This window comes from Cygnus atratus, chromosome 5, assembly GCF_013377495.2.
Source record: "Cygnus atratus isolate AKBS03 ecotype Queensland, Australia chromosome 5, CAtr_DNAZoo_HiC_assembly, whole genome shotgun sequence".
Lineage (NCBI taxonomy): Eukaryota > Metazoa > Chordata > Aves > Anseriformes > Anatidae > Cygnus > Cygnus atratus.
The window spans coordinates 9187356-9210266 of record NC_066366.1 but is presented as its reverse complement, the minus strand read 5'-3'; the positions used below and the strand labels follow the sequence as shown (position 1 = coordinate 9210266).

At 36.4% G+C, this 22911-nt stretch overlaps 1 protein-coding gene across 1 annotated transcript in view; it reads left to right on the top strand.

Moving 5' to 3' along the window:
• ANO3 (anoctamin 3) overlaps positions 1-22911 on the top strand; it is a 213241-nt gene that overhangs the window by 163520 nt on the left and 26810 nt on the right. The window contains exons 8-14 of the mRNA XM_035550066.1: positions 2513-2644; positions 4110-4216; positions 5603-5658; positions 7904-8025; positions 9240-9374; positions 15545-15641; positions 20913-20973. Of these exons, the coding sequence (XP_035405959.1) occupies positions 2513-2644; positions 4110-4216; positions 5603-5658; positions 7904-8025; positions 9240-9374; positions 15545-15641; positions 20913-20973 (710 nt within the window). The remainder of the gene's footprint in view (positions 1-2512; positions 2645-4109; positions 4217-5602; positions 5659-7903; positions 8026-9239; positions 9375-15544; positions 15642-20912; positions 20974-22911) is intronic.

Genomic DNA, 22911 nt, shown 5'->3' with positions numbered 1-22911 from the left:
TTGAGCACAAAAGTTGAACAAAGCTGAAATTACAAGCTTCTTCAAAAATATTTATTTTCATGTCTAAGAATAAAATGCTTGCATGTTTCAGAATAACATCTTGTAGTCTCATGGTTTCAGTAAGAGTGTATCTGAACAACCAGCAGTGTTTCCAGTAGGACATTTTTAATCTCATTGTGTGAACTGACTTCAACAGTGACTTCACCAGACCAGATCTGTCTGCCTTCACTCGTACTGAATACACTACGCTGAACAGATCGTCAGTAATCTTTCTGAACAGCTAGTTTTGACCTGGAAAGTCACTCTGACTAAGCGTGCTAATATTTAGTCCTCAAACATTCAGTCAAACATTTATCTGAAATTTGTTTTCGCTTTGAATGAAAGCTCCGTGAATCTTTAATGTCTTCATTAACTGTAGAGTCATGTGAGCCAAGAAAAGAGGCTTGTTTGCTGAATTAGTTTTTGTATGAGGAAAGATGTAAATTTCAGTGGGCATACTCTACGCTGTATGAAGAGACTGGGTTTTGGAGTGACCAACTGTAAGTAAGGTAATGAAAAGTAATCACACCTTAGATTAGTAAGTCTTCTTGTCTCCTAAGAAAAGTTGCATATGTAACATAGGCATGATTTTTAGTTTATTCCAATAGTGTTCTTCATCACATTGCATGTTGAAAGAAATAGACTTTGTTTTTTAAAGGGTGGATTTCTTTAAGATAAAAATTATTGACTAGTATTTTTTAAATTTTGGAGATGAAACATGGTCAAGGTTTTTTGCATGACCAATTCTAACGTAATTTCATAACCAAAAATGTGATAATCTGATATCAGTTGCATTGGTTACTGTTCTTCCTGATGTATCTGTGTACTTTCCTCTTAAAAATAAAAGCCTGTTTTTAAATCTAAAAAAAAAAAAGTCAGCATGTGTATAACGAGAAAAAAAAAATTAAGAAAATCAAGTGCAAGCTACCTGCATGGATTGTATATAATTTTGTGCTGGAAGAATTTCCACTGAAACCATTAAAATAATCAACTGGCACATTAAGGTATTATTTGAGCAAAGGAGGCACTGAAGGGATGCACCTGCGTAGGAATTGTTTTTTGTGTTTCAGCTTTATGAATATAGTTCACATGAGTTCTTTGTCTCATACTGCTTAGTATCAATAGAGTGCTGTCCCTCAAGTGTAGTACCAATTAAATATGGAGTGTGCACGTACTCCCTGGTAATATATAGCAAGAAGAATATATTGAGGATTTTAAATGTAAATGTAAAATTATGATCCCACATTTAGTTTAGCTTTCTGTCTGACATAGTGTTAAACAGGGGTACACCTTTTGCTGTTTTTGTTGATAATGAGACACATTTTCACAGAAGTGGCTTTACTGCCTGAGAGCAATTTGCTGCGATCGTTTATTCCTCTTAATTTTGAAATGGGGAGCTGTGCATCTGCTTAGCACAAGCAGTTACTTACTCCCCTCAAATAAAAATCTAGTACTAAGCATTACAGGTTTTGTGGCTCTGAGATCTCTATGCTTTATATATCATGCATCCATGGTAATTGAGTAAGGCCCATATCCCACTGACCGTTATTATATGGGGAATGTTTTTCCAAAATGTTTTCCAATGTTTTTCCAATTTTTGTCAAGATCTCGGACATGATTCATAATACAGCATACTGTAATGAGACTTATTCCTTAAATACCCACATTTTATAGCAGTTCGATATGAGAAAAATAAAGGTCAGCAAGGAGTGCAAAATGGAAGTAATAAGGTAACTTCTAACATTTGCTTGAAAATTGACTGCACTACACCATATTTTTCCATCTCTAAAACTTGTCCTGTGATACTTTTTAGCCAGGATGTCAGTGAAAGAAATACCTTTATGTTACCAGTATATGATCTGATCAGGAATAAAAAAATATGTTCTGTTTGTGTTACAATGCCAGCTTTTAGGAAACTGCAGGAAGCAATACCAGGTTTTTGCTGTTTTTGTTGGAGTTTTTTGTTTGTTTATCTAAAGACTGTATAACAACTTCTGTGTAGTGTAGCTTTTACTTCATTTGATGTATCAGTATACGGTTTCCTAAGGTAATATCAGCCCTTGGATTCTGATGAAAAGCCAGGGGAAGGCTTTATTTAGATCGGAAAAACAGAAGAATTTGACACTGAGAAATCTTGTATTCACCTTTAAATTTTCTGAATTTTACTGTCCAAATACCAGGGAAAGGAGGGAGCCAGGGAAGAGAGGGAGAACCATAATCCCACTGATTTTAGAATGAGAGGCACTTGAGTCAATTCTGCAAGATCAGATCACACAAAAAAAATACAAAATGAAAAAATAAAAATAATAAAACAACTGTTAATTATACTCCTTAACTCCTTATATTCTTTTACTTAATGGGGAAATTTCCTGCTTTCATTTCATTTCTAGTATGATGTCAGTAAATATACAGTGATGGAGTTAGAAATAGCAAGCAGGTAAGAGGTTGTAAATTTGATTTCTTGCTATCTCAGTTTGCAGAGGAATATGAGAGAGCTGAAAAGCTGGCTGCCCAGAAATCCAATGAAGCTTGATAAGGAGGCCCTACCTGATCTCGAAGAGACGGATTGCTACACAGCACCCTTTAGCCGTGCACGCATACACCAGTAAGTGTTGGAACTGGAAATACAGTGCCAGAGACCAGAAGGATTTTTTTATTTTCTCACTACTAAGCAAGTGCCATACAGACGGTCACTGGCAAATACCCAGCATCATGTCTGGTATTTTCTATGGTTTTACTCTTAAAGCTAAAATCTGTTCTCTGTTACTTGCTGTATGACAGTCACGGTGAGTAGTATGAACAAAAATTTGACTGAAAAATCAACACCACCTTTTTGGTTTAGAAGTTTTGCTTTCCATTACATTACAAAATGCAAATATTTGCTCAAGTTTGCTTAGCTTAATAACATATTTTACTTAGGCAAAACCTGAGACAGCTGTAGAAACTGTGGAAACACCTGGAAATGGGCTAAAAATAGTGCCAGGGTTTTTGTTATCAAATGTGCATTTGAAAAATGCTTTTGTCTCTGAAGGAATTGATATATATATATATAGTATGTATAGTATATATAGTGTATATATATAGGTACATATATATATATACACCTATATATATACAATATATATGTATACACCAAATAAAAACTATGTGCTCAAATCACCACCTTGATGATGATCTAGTTTAACCATGTTATAATTTTTTAAAGGACAAAAGCAGTCTTGAATATTCTAGCTATTTGTTTATTTTTAAATTATTTTGTGATAAGTCTTTTAGGAAATGAAATTTGATATAAAACAGAAAAGTAAGTTGGACTAAACAGATTTTTTTTCTTCTACGTGAAGAAGCTATATGCTAGTGGACTGACTATGCCCTACAAGGACAGAATAATTGCATTATCATTTTATTTCTTATTTTTTTTTAGTAATTAGCTATATTGCATTGGGACTATCACTTGTTCATGGTGTTAGTTCTCAACCAGCTCAGCTGACGTTATGAATTGCAAGAGTGTCATCTTTGGCACAGCTGAGTAGGCAAAAGCTCCTGCATGTCAGATTTCTGGCATTCAGAATCCTGAGCCATCTGGGAAAAGGATATTTGCATTATTTGGCTCCATCCTAGGATTTTCTGTGGAGCTGCTACTGAAGTGTCCAGTGCCTGGAGCTAAGCGTGTTTTGTGGTTTTTTTTGTTTGTTTGTTTTTCCCCAAGTAACAATGGTAGTAGTTCTATGACTTGGACCTCTGCCAATTTATCAGTAACACGAATTTCAGAATGATCACTACTTCTGAATATTATTTTTTTTAATTTATATCCAGCATGGAAATGACCTAGATAGTAGGACATTTTAGAAAAGAATTAGTTTATTTGCTCATTTTACCCCAAAATCTGTGATAAAGACAAATTTGGGGGGTGATCTGAGAAGATGCTTTAGGAATGCAAAATATTATGTCTTGTGCAGTAACCAAGAAGTGTAAAGATACAGTAAATCACTCTAAGAAGAAAACATTGAACAGCTATATTTCAACACCTGTGCATTGTTTTGAATGTTGAAAGACATTCATTATTTCTATAGCTTTACAATAAACAATAAAGACAGCTTCTTCAGCAACTCCACGAGAAGTAGAATCGTGCATCACATGCTACAGAGAACGAAGTATGAAGATGGAAAATCCAAAATGGGTAAGAATGCTTTATTTTTTTTAACCTGTTTTATATCTTTACTTGCCTGAAATAGTATTTAGTGGAGTAAACTTGATTAATTTTGGAATGCCCTTGAAATCTTTGTTCAACCAGTAATACAGTTGAATGAAAGCTGCAAGCAATTGCTCTGTTAAATAACTCAGTGAAAAATAACAATAATTTTCACATAATACTCATTTTTAAAATAAATATGAGAGATTATAGTAGCTGTATATGATCAAGAGCCATATGAAAGATAATGTGTACCCCAGAAAACTGGCAAGAGTTTTTTAGGACTGGCCCTGATACTGGTAGAACCCAGCAGTGCCAGTCCAGCAGAATCAATCAGAGCTGCACTTAAATTATTTGAGATCTCCAATGCAGCTTAGAGACGGTTGATTTAAAGGCAATTCAATTTTTATTGACACTTCTATTACAGTACTGTATTTCAGAAGGTCTAGTTACTCATTTTCATTTGCAATTAACAGGGAATGTATGTATGATCTTCTGGTTTTTGTACAAGAATTAAATTAAGAATGTAATATATAGATAGACACCTAAAGCCTTATAAAGACGATAGCAATTACAGAAAGTTGTTGCTTGAGTTTCTGGGAGAAAAGCAGTAGTAAGAAAATCTTAGAAACTGAGGGTTGAAATCTAATACTATTGAAATTGATGATGGCAAGTTTCATCTTGAGATTAGTGTAATTTGTATGTTATGTTTGAATGGACAGATCTGAAATGTGTCATGAGAATTTATTTCTTGGGTAAACTTGGCTATATAGGTATCCTCTCACAGGCTACTGAATCTTTTTATTGTTATTATTATGGTTACTACTTTATTTTTTATAACACGCTTTGATAGTAAAATAAATCTGGCTTTAGGAGGACTCTAGGAACTGATCCAAAATGTTGTAGCAGAGCATTGATCTGATACAAACTCCTTCAGCTGGTTCATATTTAAAAGTAACAGGTTAGCTTTTAACCCTGCAGGGGTTTTGCTGCCTCAAAGATTGTCTGTCCATGCTACTCTGTGTGTGCCAGATCATTTGATCACCCATAAAATCTGTATCGTATGCTCTGATTAATACAACATGAGTGTAACTACCTTCTCACACTTGATCTAGCACGAGAACCCGACTATGAAAGCAAAGTTGCAGACACTGGCCCTCAGAAAGATGTAGTTTGACAGAACTAGAGAGCTTAAGGTATCAGTAAGACCCATGGTTGGTGCAACAATTGATGACTGTCATGTTTAACAGCATCCCGAGCATCTAATGTGAAGTTGCATTCTCATTTCATAACCTGACAATTAATTCTTGGTGCTTGAAGTTAAAATATATATTAAAAAATCATGTTTGAACTAATGCGTTTTTTTCCTTTTAGGTATTAATAGATTACTAAATAATGGAACTTATGAAGCAGCATTTCCACCACATGAGGTAAGCTCATTAGTTTTGTATTTGTATTTATATTTTGATAAAAGCTTGCATTAGTATTTCAATATTATAGTTTTCTATTTTGTCTTGCAAATGTTTTATTTCACTAAGTAGCATTGAGACTTTTTTTTTTTTTTTTTACTAACAGCTCTTTAATGTTGGCTTTTTGAAATTAAAAAAATATATTTATTTTTATGTAATGCACTGTAATAATCCTGGAACATTTCCTGGAACATTTTCTTACTGATCTAGACTACTATGTTTTTTCTAGCAAATAGTGCCTACGGAGTTCTTAACGGCAATGTTAATTATTCTAAATTGTTGCAATTAGTTGCATTAAATTATTTATCCCTGACACCATTCAAAATATTTTTTTTTTTAAAATAGGTTGTGCAATGGATAAAATTTAGGGAAGCGGTTTACTTATTTCCTATTTAATCCGTTCTGTATAGTTTGGGATAGCTTCTACTTGATAATTCTACTAGTTTAAGGTCTACTGAAGAGCTGTGAAATAAGTGAAAAACTTGTCTTTGTCTTCAGAGGGTTATCAGAGAGTCTTTGTGTATTGAAAGGAAAGAAGCAAGCCACAGATCTTTGGTCATAATAAATGCTGATCAGCAGCTGTAATTGCAGCTGTGAACTCTGGTTGATTGGCTGAATACTGTGACTTGATCTTGTGTTTCAAAGGATTGGCCTATGCTTTACAAATTGAAAGTAATTTTTATATGGTATAAATAATTAAATGCAGGGAATACAGAGAAGGAATATTTTAGATAAATAATTGAATATAATTGTTAACGCTTCAGTAGGGCATTACTGACTGTAGGAAAAAGCTAGTCATACTGCCAGAAAAAAACTGTGAAGCTTTCTCTGGCTTCCAAATCCATGCTCTCATATGCATTTTCTGTATATATTCCTTTGTTATGTCACAAGCTTCAATTTCAGAGTTTCAGTATAAGCTTAATGAAGTCACATATTTAAGCCACTCATCTTAATTGCAGCTTAACTGGTGCTAAGGATAGTGGTTAAACACCCTCCACTTTTTTTTTTTAATCACACAAGCAAATGAGAAATTCAGTCCCAGAGTGAACACTGTGAGACTTGGACTCTGTCATAGATAAGCAGTGCAGAAAGAAGCAGGAAAAAAATACCTAAAATGTACAATGCTGGCTAATGCTTTATGTATTGCACTCATTCAGGCGACTGTGAGAATAAGCTGATATTCTGTTCCTAGGAACTTCTCAATGTTGCAAAGGCCACTCTGTGCTAACATTTTGGTATGGCTTTTTGCCAACTTTAATGCGTAACATTGTTTTTAAGTCATTCTTAAACCAGAGGGGTCAGCAGGCTCCAACAAGTAAATAATGTTCTTTCAGTGTGAGGAATGTTCAAGATTTCAAATAAATTATAAAAATCTAAATGGCTAAACAGCTTGAGTTTACCAGGTTCATGAATCTCTCTCTTACCAAGAAGTAGTTTGGATTACTTGCAGTTGTTTGATGAATAATTTCCTTTACCATAACTGAGAGTTGTCTAATGAAAGGACATTTCGGGGGGAAGAAGTTCAAATAAACGTCCTGCCTCAGAATTGGGGTAAAATGGCAAATACAAGCAATTCTGTTTAGGATGGATCTAGTGAATCTGTGTTACTCCTCAGCTGCTGGGCATGAGGCTCTTCTTTCAGGCTGTCAGGTGGTGTGTAAATGTCAGGCAAGGACTCTTTTTGAGCCAGATTGATTCTGTTTTGATTTTAATGCCTCTGAGGCTTCTGTGCAGGCTTCAAAATAATGCCAGTTCTGTTGTATCCGTCATCTTAAGGAATATGTACCACAGTCATAGGAAATGTCTAGGAGAGGAGGATCAGGCTGACCTACCAGAATTTTCTGAAATTTTGTAGGAAAAACAAAAAGATACCACAAACACATCTCATGAAATTTTTTTTAAAATTGAAGTAGAAAAACTGTTCTTGAAGTAATATAGAGTTTGGTAGTTCTTTATAGCCTTGTGCTAGTATGATTTTGTCATTAATTTTTAGAGAAATTGGCCATTTCAGAAGTGTATTTACCATCTCTCTCTTGTAGGCTCACGTTATCTGTAGGTGACATTTCCTAGAGTTGTCCATAACAAATTGAAACTTATTTAATAAGCATAGTGAAATCATAATTTAAAATTATATTCAAATATCTAAGAAATGTATTTATATTCCATAGAGTCTGGCAATATATTGTTATTTATTTGTGTTTTTCAGGGAAGCCACAAAAGCAGACATCCCATCAAAACGCATGGAGCTCAGAATCACAGACACCTTTTATACGAGCGTTGGGCACGGTGGGGAATGTGGTACAAATACCAACCTCTTGATTTAATCAGGTATTAGTACTTTGAAAAGCAGCTTGCTTCTGTGATACAAGTAGCCCGATAACAACACATAGACCATACTGCTAAATCCATTGTCCTTACACTTCACTGTAAAATTTAGCTATTCTCTATGATCAGGGAAGACTGGAATTCTCTGAATTGCTTCTTATGAATGGTCTTTTCTGCAAGGCTATTGATTTCAAGTGAGGCTGAATAAAGGCACATAGATCCAGCTGCTTGACAGTTCACAGAGTGAAAATACCCATGAAGTGGGCTGCTGATCAGAGACACCTGCCCCTCATGACAGCACTTTTGAACGCAGAGACTGTTACACGCATGGACGGAGTTACCAGATCCACTGGGGATCTGAAGTTTCCATGTAGGTTTAAATAAAATTCTGTTTATATATGTATAATTAATGTCATAGGTTCCCAACTGTAAAGCAGAGAAATATCTTTAATTGCAGTTAAGTAACTGGGTTGTTTGGGTTTCATATTTTCCTCAACTTGGACATTGAATACCAGTAATTCAGTTTTCCTTGATGTCTGTTTTTACTCCTGATATGACAATCATAAACAATCATTATGCCCAATATTGTTCCACTGAAGGCTGTGGAGTTAAGAATGTGCTACGCAACAATTCTGTGCTAATCTAATAGGATCATCCAGATCCAGGATTTACTTTTTGTTCACTGCTACTTCATCTTTTATAGTAACTGATATCCACATTTTGAAGAATTAAAGCTGAAACTTCAGCTTGTGTTTTCAATCTATTATTTTCTAACTGGTAATACTTTGAAATATGTCATACTATATGATTATCCATCATAAATTATTTTTATAATGGAATACTTAGGCCATACAAACTTACATTATTCCTTTCGAGAAACTGTGTGTGTGTGTATCTGTGTATTTGTGCGTGTAAATAAAGTCTCCTGCATTTTAGCAATGTTGAAATTAATGCATCTACTTAGTCATCGCAAGGACATGAAAATTGCAGAGCACTTCAGTTACATCCTTAAAAAATACATGCTCTAGTAAGTCTGCAGTTAGTGTCACTAGAATGTTGTGCTAGCCTGAATTAAAACATTTTGGTAACCTGACAATAGTTTTACTATAAGCTTGTAATGGTGATGGCTTATTAAAGTTACTATGCTACTATGAAGGTAGATACTGTTCACCACAAGTTTTAACTTTAAAAAATGTATGCTTTTCCTCTTCATGTAGGCGATATTTTGGTGAAAAAATTGGACTGTATTTTGCCTGGTTGGGATGGTATACTGGAATGCTGATTCCTGCTGCCCTGGTTGGGCTCTTTGTTTTCCTTTATGGATTATTTACGATGGATTCCAGCCAAGTAAGGTAAAATGCCATTTAAAAATATTATAATAGCCTGTTGAATATTAACAGTCTTGCACAAGTTAGATCATTTTATTTTTAAATGCTTTTCAGATATGGTAATCATAATTCTAACCAAATAGAGCAATGGGTTCTTCAGTCAAGTGCATTCACTTTGTGTATCTGTTTTACATCAAGTTGGGTGCATACCATTTACAGCAAGTTCTCTTACCACTGTATCTGCAATGATTCCAATTCTGTCTGTAAGAGAAAAGAACAAATACTGATTCTAATGTCGCATGTACTGCAATGGTTATCATTCTAGTCAAGACTCATGGGTGAAAAATACAGACATACTTTACTCTTTAATTCCATTTTGCTTTTAACCTCTAGAGTGTAGTAGAGCTGTAAAACTTCAACTTATTTTGTGTATGCTTTTTTTTCTATACAAATGTTAATAGTGTTAAATTTAAGAAAATTCTTAACTCTGTTGGTGTAAACTGTGGCCAGGAATTACAGCTTCAAGGACATTGCCACCACGTGAAATGAACCAAATTTTCAAGTTTCTGTTCAGTTTCTGCAGTCTTTTGTGATTTGCTCTGAGAGTGGTTTATGTCAGTTTAGAAATAGTGTTGAGAGTGTTAGAGTTAAATGCTGGCTGTATTTTTAGGAACCGTTACAGGAGTAAGCGCCCTTACTACATCAGGTATCATCAGACAGAACGGTATCAGTGGTTTTGCAATTGCAGCTGTTGCTCCAAGCAGTTTCGATTCTTAGGCAGTAAGCACAATGAAATCAAATTTCATACAAAGTGTTTCTTGGCCTTTGAGCAGCAGTACTTTACATTTCTTTATGGAATTGTCTTTATTTTCTGACAGTTGTTATATTCTGCAGTGCTGCAATTAAGGCTTTTTTAGGCAGTTTGTTTTACGCCAAACTCCTGAGAGACTTGATAGCTTCAGACTGCATTAAATGCAATAAAATGCAATAATATCAGCCAGGAAACTATGCACAGTTACCCTGCTCGCAGGAGGCTTCAGGGTATGAGTCTCATGAGGGCAGAGGTAGGCTAGCTTTCATATTTTCCCGTCTTTCCTTTTCGATGCAGTTGAGCAGCTGCAGACAGAACAGGCAGATTTTCACTTGCTCTCCATGGAGGTTGGTTGTCTCAGATCCTATCCTGAGGCGCCTCAGCGTCATGCTGAGGAACTAACCAGGGGCTCTGGACTCTATTCCAGAAGCAAGAGCCTGAAAGTTAGGTGATCTGCTGTATAGCTTCAGATGCCTACAAGGGGAGGGGAGTAGTTATATATCCACTCGCCGAGGCGATCGGCTCCGCGGCAGACACGTTGTGCAGCGCAGCTGGAGATCGAGGCGGGCAGGGATTTCTTTTCCCACATCAAGGCCACTTGAAGCAGCTGAGCGAGCCACCAGGACCTGGCCACCCTCTCGAGGGAGGCTGATGAGGCGTAGGCGGTGCCACCAGCAGCGGCGGGACGTTCAAATTGGGCATTGCTGCCATTTTACAGCCAGTTCTACAGGCAGCTGGCAGAAGTTGCGTAATCACCAGCACTTGTTCTCCTGGGGGACTTCAACTTCCCAGACATATCCTGGACACGCAATACAGCTCAGAGGAAGCAGGCTAGGAGGTTTCTGGAGAGCGTGGAAGACAGCTTCCTGACGCAGCTGGTTAGTGAGCCTACCCGGGGGGTGCCCCGCTGGACCTTCTGTTCACAAACAGAGAAGGACTGGTAGGAGATGTGGTGGTTGGGAGCTGTCTTGGGCAGAGTGACAGGACGAGGGGGAATGGGCTAAAGTTGCGCCAGGGGAGGTTTAGGTTGGATATTAGGAAGAACTTCTTTACCGAAAGGGTTGTTAGGCATTGGAATGGACTGCCCAGGGAAGTGGTTGAGTCACCATCCCTGGAGGTCTTTAAAAGACATTTAGATGTAGAGCTTAGTGATATGGTTTAGTGGAGGACTTGTTAGTGTTAGGTCAGAGGTTGGACTCGGTGATCTTGGAGGTCTCTTCCAACCTAGATGATTCTATGATTCTGTGATATTATTATAGCTAACATGAAGTAGTGTTAATTTCAAAATATTGATAGAGGGTGTGTTAATGCAGAAGCCCCTGTTGTGTGCTTATGGCAGTCCCAGAACATCTGTAATCTGGATGTGTTAATTCTGGGCAGAAGGTCATCTCTGTTTACGAAGGTGTGAATCCGTGCGTTCACTCCGACTAGTCGTGACACAGTAGTGTCAGCTCAGTGCATTGCTATGACCAAATAAGTAAGATATGCTGTGAGATGTAGATTCAAGAACAGAGCTTACCTAACTCAAGTTGACTGTTATGACCTGATAAAACGTATGTAGATATTTTCTGTATCACCCATGTCACCTCATTACCTACCTACTGCAGATGTTCCTGCTTGAGCAGGGTCTTTGGACCAGATGACCTCCAGAGATCCCTTCCAACCTTAACCATTCTGTAATTCTGTAATTTTAATGAACAGTGACAGCAGATGCTGTTCCTTGCCTTATTTGTTTGCTTAACCTGGAAGAAGGTAGTGAGGGTTGGACAGAAACTTTACACCTGTAGAGGAGACAGGAGCCATCCATAAGCAGGCAGAGAGACCACACAACCTAAAAGTTGTTATCACCATATTCTGGGGATGTGAGCTGATTGGTTCTAATGTGTCTGCAGTCATTTAAAGAAACTATGTAAACATTCATGTTAGTTTTGATATATATTATTTGATTTTGAGCACTGAAGCTACAAATTTATGCAAACAACTATGTTTATCAGCCATCCGGAAGAAACTGAGTCAAATACATGACTCTGGCAAAATCTAAGCACAGGCATTGCAGTCACAATTCGGAATTAAGGCTTAGTGCCAGGGCATTATGGCAATGTTGTAAATGCTGCATTACCCCAACTTCAGTATTATTCAGGGTAATGCTTTTTCATGTGAAACTGAGGTTTCATCCTATTAATATCTGTAATTAGGAATCAGTGGATGTTAGGAAGTGTTGATTTACAGTATGATAAATTCTGTGGGGAGAAAAATGGTTTTCATGTGTCCTTTTACCACGAAATTTGAACTTATCAATTGATCAAATTATTTTTGTGGAAGCACGCTCTTCTCAGTAAGGCCCGGGCGCCTTTCGGGATGGTTGGCTTGCAGGTAGCTATCGTGAGTCCCCCTCTAGTGGCTGCAGGCAGAAAACGAACGTTTTATTCTTTCAGCAGAGAAGAATAAGCACATATATGTTACGCTGCCATGAATCAAATATTGATTGCGGTGCCAGCCAGAGGTTTTGTGCAGCAATAATTAGGGTGTTGTGAAGAACGTTGTCACATCCAATAAGTAGTTTGTCTTGCTTACAAAATGTTATGGGTGCCTGCCTCTGCACCATGCCCAGGGGCTGGTATGAGGTGGTCACAGGGCAGCTCTCGCTGCTGAACGCCCATGGCCCAGGACCCCGGCGCTGTCAGTCCCTGCCACGTGCATTATAAAGACAGTCTGTGTAGTTCATCCCTGGCTGCCACAAGCAAGTCAGAAGCTGAGGATATATTTGATCCCCTTTGGTGGTACCCTTCCTTCTTTTCCTGGGCAAGTAGCCCTCTCACACACTGCTTTTGCCCCTTATTGGAAAGGATCCCTCCTTTCCTCGGATATAATTTTAGGAAAACAATAAACTTTTAGATCAAACGGAATTACTCAATGATTCCAATGTATTATGCAGGGAGGAGGAAGGTGAAATAATGAGATAACAAAAACCCTGATACACTGTGGTATCAGGGCCTATATACTGTTATAAGAAAATACCCATCTGTGTCCCATGTTTAGAAACAGAAGTTTCTCCCCAGTTAGGGACATTTTTCTTGTTTAATGTAAAAGGGGTACATAAGAATGGCAGTTTTATTGAAAGCAGTTTGGGATGGAAGATGTTGTTTTTCTTGCATGAGTTTGGAATAAAGCTTGGTAATACTCCCGTTGCCCGGATTTGGCACTGAGGTTCCCCAGGGTACTGTGTGTCAACCACTAGTTCCAGGATTCAGTTGTGGAATTAATGTAACCAAAAATCAAAGAGTCTGGAGTTGAAGAGAACTCCACAGTAGCTTCCAGAAAATTTGGATTACATTTTTAAGGCTCAGACATGCAGAAAGAAAAAATGAAGAATGTGAACATGTATATCTGGTTTCACACACTTCTAAAAATATTTTGATCTGTTTGCCCTACTTGAGTTAAACTGTGAACAATGGGTCTGTCATATGGAAGGGCTTAAATAATAGTCCTTTAGAAGTCCTTTCATTTGGGTTCTTTTTTTTTTTTTTGAAGCAAATTATGTGGCGTATCTATTACACATCTTTATTCTCAAGTTAGTTATCAAGCTATTACATGTTGATTATTCTATATAAAATAAGTCTGATGATTTTAAAGAAGGTTGCTTTCGATGCATCTGTACACATTGTTAATTATCACTGGTCTGATTTGTCACACTGTTGTCAGTCAAACAGAAAGGCCAGGCATGAACACAGCACAGCTTTAGGCATATTCACAACGTGTGCTCTTGTCAGATTTCAGATATGTAAGTGAGAATAGTACAAAGATGTTTATTTTGCTCTGTTATGGTGAAGATTTGAATTGCAGTAACAATTAACATAGCACTTGTCATGAACACTTGTGCAACGCGTGTCTTTACAGAGTAGTGCTAGAGCACGTAGCCTGTCACTGGCAGTACAATTTGCTGAAACTTCATGTTATCAAAAACAAACGTAGACTGTAACTCAAGATATAGAATACAGAGAATCTAGCATTTATAATGTTGAATTTAAATTTAGAATAGAGTAGAATTTGGCCTTATATGTGACAACAGTCTGCATTACTGTCAAACCATTATATCACTTTGTTGAAATATGATTTTCTGTGCCTACTTATTCGCATGAAAATGCAATCAAGAAAATTCTCATTTGTGACACACTGTAAGCTGTTACTCTGCACTTCTGAAATGATGGGCTGTGCTCTTTCTGGCTTTCAGGGTTGCTTAGAACAACTTCTTAAGCCCACATTATGTTGTACCGTTTTAGTGAATTACTGGTTATGATGTTATGTGAAGTATGAGCAAAGATCACAAATGTGACATCTCTGCAACACTAATCTTGTATTTCTGTATACTGTTATGTTGGACAGGATTTAATAGATGCATTCATTTGGTAATAAACATAATCTTCCATATAGTATTAGAACTGTAAATTCAGATTTTATGAGGAGGAGAATGAAAGCATAATGTTTATTAAAACAAACCAAGAGAGTAATTTCCTGGCATTTGCTTTATAGTACTACTTTCCTTGTGTGACATAGGATCATTTCAGGCATGTCAACATTGCTGAAGGTGATTGCTGAGTTTCTCTACTTACTCACTGCTGTTAAAATTTGCCTTTAAATTCATTTTGCACTTCTGGTGCTTCTACTTTGCCTTTGTCAAGGCACTTAAGTACTATGTTTTCAATATGAATAATCCCAGTGAAGTCGGAGATTTCATAACCCCCAAATCTTAAGATCTTTAAGCAGTAGTATGTCATTTGAAGGTATTTTACCTCAAAACAGGATATTAAATTGTTCTTTTTTTTATTAGCTATAAACATAAGTTCTTCCATAGGTAATAAAAATGCAAAGACTTAAACTGCTAATGCCAGAAATGCCTGTCAGTGGGGTTTTACACGGTGACCTCCTGACCTAGGTACGTATGCAATCGTACTGTGGGACAGACCTTCAGCTGACGTAAAGTGGGATAATTGATTGAAATTGGCAACGTCCATCTTCTAGTGTTTGGTGTCTTCTACATCATATGGATAAACATGCAGTAATTTGCTTGGCAAGTAGTAAACAGTATTTTGTTCTTCAGTTTGTGATATTTCTTTTGGAGAGAATGGGATATTTCCAAGCATAAATATCAGATAAATATCAATAAGATATTGCATCAAGCCTAGGGCCCACAGTTTTAGGGTAGTGACCAACTTGGGATTAAACTTTTTATGCCAAACATTCACTTCTAATTTATTTTATTGAGTCAGTTTTGTGGTGTAGGCATGCTGTTAACAAGTAGAGGCCACAAATGGTGCAGCCTCAGAAAATCTTGAGAATGCTAAATGCCTGTTTGTAACCTTTGTTTTCCTATCTTATACTAAAGCAAAGAGATCTGCGAGGCAAATGAAACCATCATGTGCCCTATGTGTGAACGCAATTGCACACTACAAAAACTCAATGAAAGCTGCATATACGCCAAGGTAATTAACAGCTGACTGCTATCATGATAATTTTTGTCTCAAGGTCCACTTTTATTATGTAATGGCAGCCCTTGTTCCAGTAAAGACTGCAAAATGTGTTGTTTATCTACAGAGTTTTCAGCCTCTGCGATCTGTGCTTCTAATAAGGGAATAATCTGAAATATTCAGAGATGACTCTGAAACTTGTTTTACTCTTTTAAAACATTTCCTTCCAAAATCCTTAATATTTTGATCCATTTATAAAGTCCCCTGAGTAACAAAACTTCTCTTGGAAGGTTTATCCTACTTTCCCTTAAAATTAACTTCTTTCTTTGTTTTCCTTGGTTGCTTAGTAATTGAAATTCTGCTCCTGCTAAAGGAATTCTCTAGCATTACCTAGGATTTCAATGTGTCTGTGGTGTGCTTTGCTTTTTCAAACTAATGCAAAGAGTTTACACAATTAAATATTTTGCTACAAGAAGCTATCCTTCAGACTTAACTAATCGTAAGTACTTCAGTGTATGTGCAATGTTAACAAAGTGAGTAATATATATTTTGATGCATGCTAGTGTGTTCATAATGCTGGAAAAGCAGCCTTGCCATTTTTCTTGGAACTCTTTAGCCCATAAGACAAATCTTATACAGAAGCTTGTATTTATGGAACGGTGATTGTCTCTAGGTTGTGGCAATGCAACAAAACTAAGCAAAGTGGAAGAGAAAAATCTATTTTCATTAGATTTTGAAATTTGGTATTTAGACAGGACTTGGAGTGAAACTCAACGTTTCAAAAGTATGTGTGAAGCAATATTTGAAAAACATGATATTGAAAGAAATTATTTGTATTTTTTTAAATTTAGCTTTCTATTTTTTAATGAACAAGTTGTTTTCATTTATGTTATAATGTTATATATTATATAAATACAACATATGTGAGGCCAACCTGTGTTTCATTTTTAAATACTGCTGCAACTTTATAGTAAAATATGGCTGCATTAATTTTTTTTCCTAGCTTTTTAAACTCATTTCATAAGTTTTTACGTGTACCGAAGGTAAAAGCTTTCTTAATTGAAATAACATTATGCAAATCATACATCCCATCTGAGAAATGTCTCTTTTTAGAATATGACGAGTAACTTATTCAGTAGTCCACTCCAGCGTGACAGAAAATTAGTACATATAGTATTGCAGCATCCCTTTAATTTTAGGTCCTATTATTTTAACATCCCCAGTTAATAGAAGCTGATTTTGTCTCTCATATATATTAACACTTACATCTTGTGCTTAAGTCATGCATTTTAATGTCACATTGTGAATAGTTAAATGCAGCAAAAAAAAAAAATGTGGCATTTCATCCGTACTTCTGCACACTTTTAAACCAGTCGTCTTGGAACAAAACCAGATGATGTCTGGGGAAGATGAGTAGTAAGCGCTCATATTCCGTCTTCACAAGCACTCTTTCCCAGTGTCTGCAAAACCTGGGGAAAATAACGTAGGCTCCCAACTTTTCCTGCCGATGTTTTTGCTCTGAAAAACTGGCCAGCCTTAGATTGGTACACAGAAAACAAACAAAATTTTTCTTCTACTAGGATTTGTCTGTTCTGGATCTCCCCCAATTGGGTCTAATCATGTTATGTATGTTTTCTGCATACATGGGTAACGTACTTCAAAAAACTGATTTTCAAGGGGCAGAGAGAGACTTCTCTTTGGGAAGGAATATGATTACCATCTGGCCATTTCAATGGCAAAAAAATAAACTTTTTATAACTCTGAGGATATAACTGTAATGCCTTCATTCACCATGTTGTCTCTAAAGAAAATTACACTGCAGCTTCACTCGTTTCTCTCACTAGGAAACATCAGGTTTCCAGAAGGGCTTGTGATCCTGCTGGTTGCTGCTGTGTTGTTTGAGTGGAGCGGCAAATACCCAAACGTGTGTCAGCAATTCCTCTGTGCCTGCACAGAAAGTAGTGAATGAAAGCAATCTGTAATGTTAGAGAACTACAGTCTGATTTCACATATTCCTTTGTACTTTCTGAAGCACCATTAATAATATAAATAGAAATAATCGTAAATAGAAATAATCGATTTGAAAATAAGGCATAAAACCTGCTGAGAAATGAAAATGGCGTTTCCTCCTTTCTTTCCTGTTCCTGAAATGGAACTTGTCTGCCTTTCCTTCTGGTTTTGTTGCTGTACGAACATGACTTATTTCTTCGTCTTCCCCACACACAATCAAAGGGATGTTTGCAAGAGAAGCTTTTCCTGTTTCATTCCAGGGAAAGGCATTCATATTCCAGGATGTGTTCTGATCTTTTTTCGTTTCTTTGAAATAACCCATTGTGTACAAGTATGCTAACATTCAGTTTATTAGGAAAAGTGAGTAATTTTGAGTAACTTTTAAGTTTATCTCCCCAGATCTGCTCATGTCATGAGACCTGCCTCATTTAGACAAGGACTTGGGTTCATATTTCATGTTATTAGAACTGCTGTCAGGATTTCCTTCATTAAATTTCCCTTTCTTTCCCTAAATTTCCCAAATTTCCCTTTAGAGTAGTATTTTGGATAACACAAAGTAATGCAGAACAAATCACATACTTGAAATGTTTTTTTTCATCCAAGTTTCTTGCAAGGCTGGGAGACAAAATACAAAAGGTGCATTTTTCCTTCTTGCTCCTGCCCATTTAGTTCATCCCCTCCCTTCTTTCTTCATGTCCATTTAAAAATACCCCATTAAAAATGAAGTTTGTAATTTAAGAGAAGGGCATGCCATGTCTGAGTTGTAATCTGAATTGCTGAATGCCCTAACTCTCATTCTTGCCCACATTAGGTGGATTCTTTGACGAGCAGAGGTGACTAGCACAATGCATAATGGCTCTTTGGCTGGTACTGCTCCCAGCACACCTTGCCCTAGGGCCCAGCGGCAGGATATTAAATCAGGGTGGACTTGAAATGTGTGAAGTCATGTGTGATGGTGACAATATCAGTCAGGTGTGCTGACTGACTGGCACTGAGTCGTGGGGTATTTCTCTTCTGCTTGGAGGGCTCTGGTCAACACTTACTCCAACTGCACAGTTAGCCTGTAAGACAGTCAAATCTTAATTCTGAGCGTGGTGCTGAATAGTATAGCCCAAACACCTTTCCTCAAGACAGAGCTATGTCAAGAGCAAGATACATGTTTTCTACTTTTAACAATACTAAATATGCTGGGTTGGGTTGGGTTTGTTTATTTGTTTGGTTTATTTCCTTGGAAAGATGCACTCTACTGAGCAGAATATCCAAAATCACTTGCGCGCACACATGTATATTCAAAACTGAAAGTATTCATCAGGTGTACTCTACTGCATTTATTCACCTGTCACATTTTTGGCACCATACCCATTATGGTTGTATTTTCCTTTATGGAACCATATTTGGACATATTTCTACATACAAGTGATCCCACTATATGATTTATACGGGATCATTTTGGATTTATAGATACCTAATACCAGATAGTAAATTCCCATTTCTTCAGAAGCTTAAAAAAGTAAACAAAAAAAAAAAACTGGCATACTGATTAAATCTATGTGGTATTTTTAGTAAATTCTCACAATATGAGAGTCAATTTACTCAATAAGAAATAAAATAGAGGCAAAAGCAGTACTGTTACTATTAACTTTTTTTGCTTGCCTAAGTTTTCTCTACCAAGTAATCTTGCTCACCCAATGAAGCCAACTTTCTCTGAAAGAATGAAAATCCGTCCGCATGGGCAAGGGCAGCCCTTGCTGGAGCCCGTTAGGTAATCTGCTGGAGGCGGGCTGCCAGCTGCTGCATCCCCAAACACCTTGTGTACAGGATGTTCCTGCTGGCCAGAGTAACCTCAGATAGGAAAGAAGGTCGTGGTACAGCCCAACTCAGTCTGGTTACCTGCCCAGTTCCATTGGCATAAGGAAGGGTTCGTTTTCATGAGAAAATGATGATTGGTTCTTCAATCTTCATTGGAGTCGACACCAGTGAAAGTAAATTCTTTTCAAGAATATGATGTTCTATTCTGAGTTCAGAGAGCAGGAAATAGCCATAAACTTTTTGAATGGGTTAGGACAATACATTTCAGAGCAATTTGCTGCACTTTTTTTTTTATTATTATTTATTTGTTTTTATCTTCAGGTGATCCTCTTTCTAACATATGCCTTTTGACGAGGTGGTTTGCTCTATTATCTCACAATGGTTTGTGCTTTGGGTGGGTTTTAATTTTTTTTAAAAGAATATAAGAATGTGAAACATATATATATATATAAATATAAGAATGTGAATATAAATATAAGAATGTGAAACCTATGCTTTGTTTACTAATGCTCAGCAGCATCTTAAACCACCTTTCATTAGAAGAAATTCAGGCCCACTGTCCATGGATAAATTACATTGCTGTCCACTGGCAATCTTAAATCTGTTGAAAGTGCATTGATCTTAATTTCAGCTTCTTAAATACTGTTTCTTATTATGGCTTGAATATAAGAAGCTCTGGACTTTTGTAATATAAATTCTGATGTTTGCATAAGAAGTGAGACATCACATTCACTCATTCAGATGCTTAGTGTGTTCCATAGGCTTACAGAAACTACTTACTCCTTATTTTCTACTGGTAAATCTTGGATTTTACAGCAGATAAGCTTATAAGGAAGAGTGAGATAAATGATAAATCCAACAAAAAGGAAGGCATTCATGAAGTGAAATTAAGTGCGTAATTTAGATTTGCATTTCTCTGACAGTTTTTTAGAATTTATTTTATATTTGTGGGAGTTGAGGGACACTAGCCTTTTAAGAAGGAGAATACGCTAACAATTTTAGAGGCTGAGATTTCTGGATGAAAATGAATATATCTTATTCTTACCTGCAGAGAAATTGCAGGATAGCTTAGAAGTAGAAAATGAAATCAAAAGGGACATTAAGTAATATATAGAAGAAGAAAAGTGAAAAGTCTGAAGCGATTTAAGCTTATGAAAATCTTAAAATAGAAAACATCAAATGGAAATTTGACCCAGGATACGAGGAGAATTCTGGAGCAATTTTTAGCCTGTCTGGACAGAGAGCAGCTCTTACTGTCTCTGAAGCAAGTGCTCTGGAAATGCTTGAAGTGATAGGCTGGAAAACAAAGAATGGGACAAACATTGGTAGAAGAAACGTGTGAGTAGGCCTTCTTGCTGGAATGCTTGGCTTTTAAGTTCTGCCATCAGTTATGTACTCTGGGCTTCTTTGGGGCAGAAGTTAATGTGGCAATATTGTTTGTTCCTGATGTATTTATTTTCTATTCAGGTTACACATTTGTTTGATAATGGAGGGACTGTCTTCTTTGCTATTTTCATGGCAATCTGGGGTAAGTAATTTTTCATTTATTCTTTTTTTAATCGAACTGACCCTTTTGGGGATTGCTGAGTTAAAGGAGATTATAGTTCATGGTAAAAATTAAAGAATGATTTTGTCACACAAACATTTTTTTCCTCTTTTCATCAACTTCAATTTCTCTGCTAACAGGACGTGAAAGTAATACCTTTTGTTGTTAATGTAATAACTGTCTTTAGTATCTTATATCTTATATATATATCTTATATATATCTTATATAGTATCTTTAAGCTCGAATTTTATACCATGCATGTTAGGAGTCTTTTACAGCGGCAAACATATAGGGTAATTTACTGGTCTGGAGTCAATACAAAAATCACAGTGTATAGAGAATTCTTGTAGAATAAATGAGAATGCTTTGTGGGAGCTAATTAGAGGGAAATGAAGGGAAGATTTGATGATAAATGTTTACAGCAGTTTAACTACTTATATTCAAAATCTCTGTCTAAATATCTATTCATTATGTTCATTCTAACATCACATGCCATGTCATGGGGCATGAAGTAGGGTGGCAGGACAGATGCAATGGTTCCAGCATGAAATATTTGGAGGAATTAGCTTTCAATGAGTATAATAATGCTTTGCTGTTGAAAAGTAGGAAAGACTGGTATTAAATGTAGGACATGATTAATTTTTACCAGTATAAACGTTTGTCTGTGCAGACCCTGAGATAAAAACACCAGATCACATACATACAGCTGTCTGAATTGAGGCCAGTGTTTTACAATTTTAAATAGTCAAATGGCACAAAACATCTTTATTTACATAGCACATACAAGTAAGGATTAATGATTCTAACTTACAACAAAGGACGAACATGTTACAAATTTTAGAGGCTGGCCTGGTAAAAATTAAAACCAATATTCAAGCAGAAACAAAACATCAAAGCACAGGATAAGATAAGCACACACATGCACAAAAAATCATAATTTGATTGTAAAAAATCAACACTAACTGAAGGGCACACTTCAGTTGCTTGCCTTGATGATATTTCTTCATTGGCTCTTGATACTGCTGTGCAATTACTGATAAGTAATTATAATAATAATTACTAATTACTAACAATTACTAATTGTAATAATAATTACTAAGTCTTGCAATTACTAATAATTTGTTTCATAAATTCCTAAAATACATTGCACTATAGGTGTTACGGTTCATTATAATGTAGAGAACACTGGTAGCTTCTTAGCATCTCCTTGTATCTATCTTTGAGTTCTCCTTAGAGAGAACTCTTCATTTTAAGCTGAGGCCAGGGTTAAAGTGTGAGGAATTTTCACACGTGATGCTGCTTATGGTTATCGTGAAAGATGGCATAATATGTGCTAATAAAACCAAAATCTGAGCAGTCCGTTTTTGGTCATTTCAAGCAGGTGACTGTGTCTCAATTTTTCAGTCTGTAACCAGCACGCTGGAAACAATGTTAGAAATCAGGTTCTGCTTTAGATGGAAATGTGCAGTTTTCATGACTGACCACTGTAAGAATGGCAGCACTGCACTTAGACACTCAATTCTGTAATCTTTGAAATAATTTGAAACAAATATGTGTTTTCATTCATCTGCTGTGTGACTGCCATTGTTTCTCTGTCTGGTGTGTGCAAGCATGTAATGTACTCACAAATTACATGAACCCACATTGCAACATTCCCAGTGAGTTAGTGAGATCACTCCATCAACATTACCCACAGCCTCCTCAATAATTCAAACATTGTAAGATATATATTACCAAGCATGTATTCCACGTGAGTAGTTTTTTTCTCTGCACTTTGTTGTGTTTATGCTATGTCTTTTGTTATGTTATTGTCTTTACAGTTGTGTCTTTTTCATGTTCTTTCTTTCTATGTAGACATTTCTGGAAATTGCAAACAGATAAACAAACCTTGCAATTGTTTGCATTTTATTGCCATAATT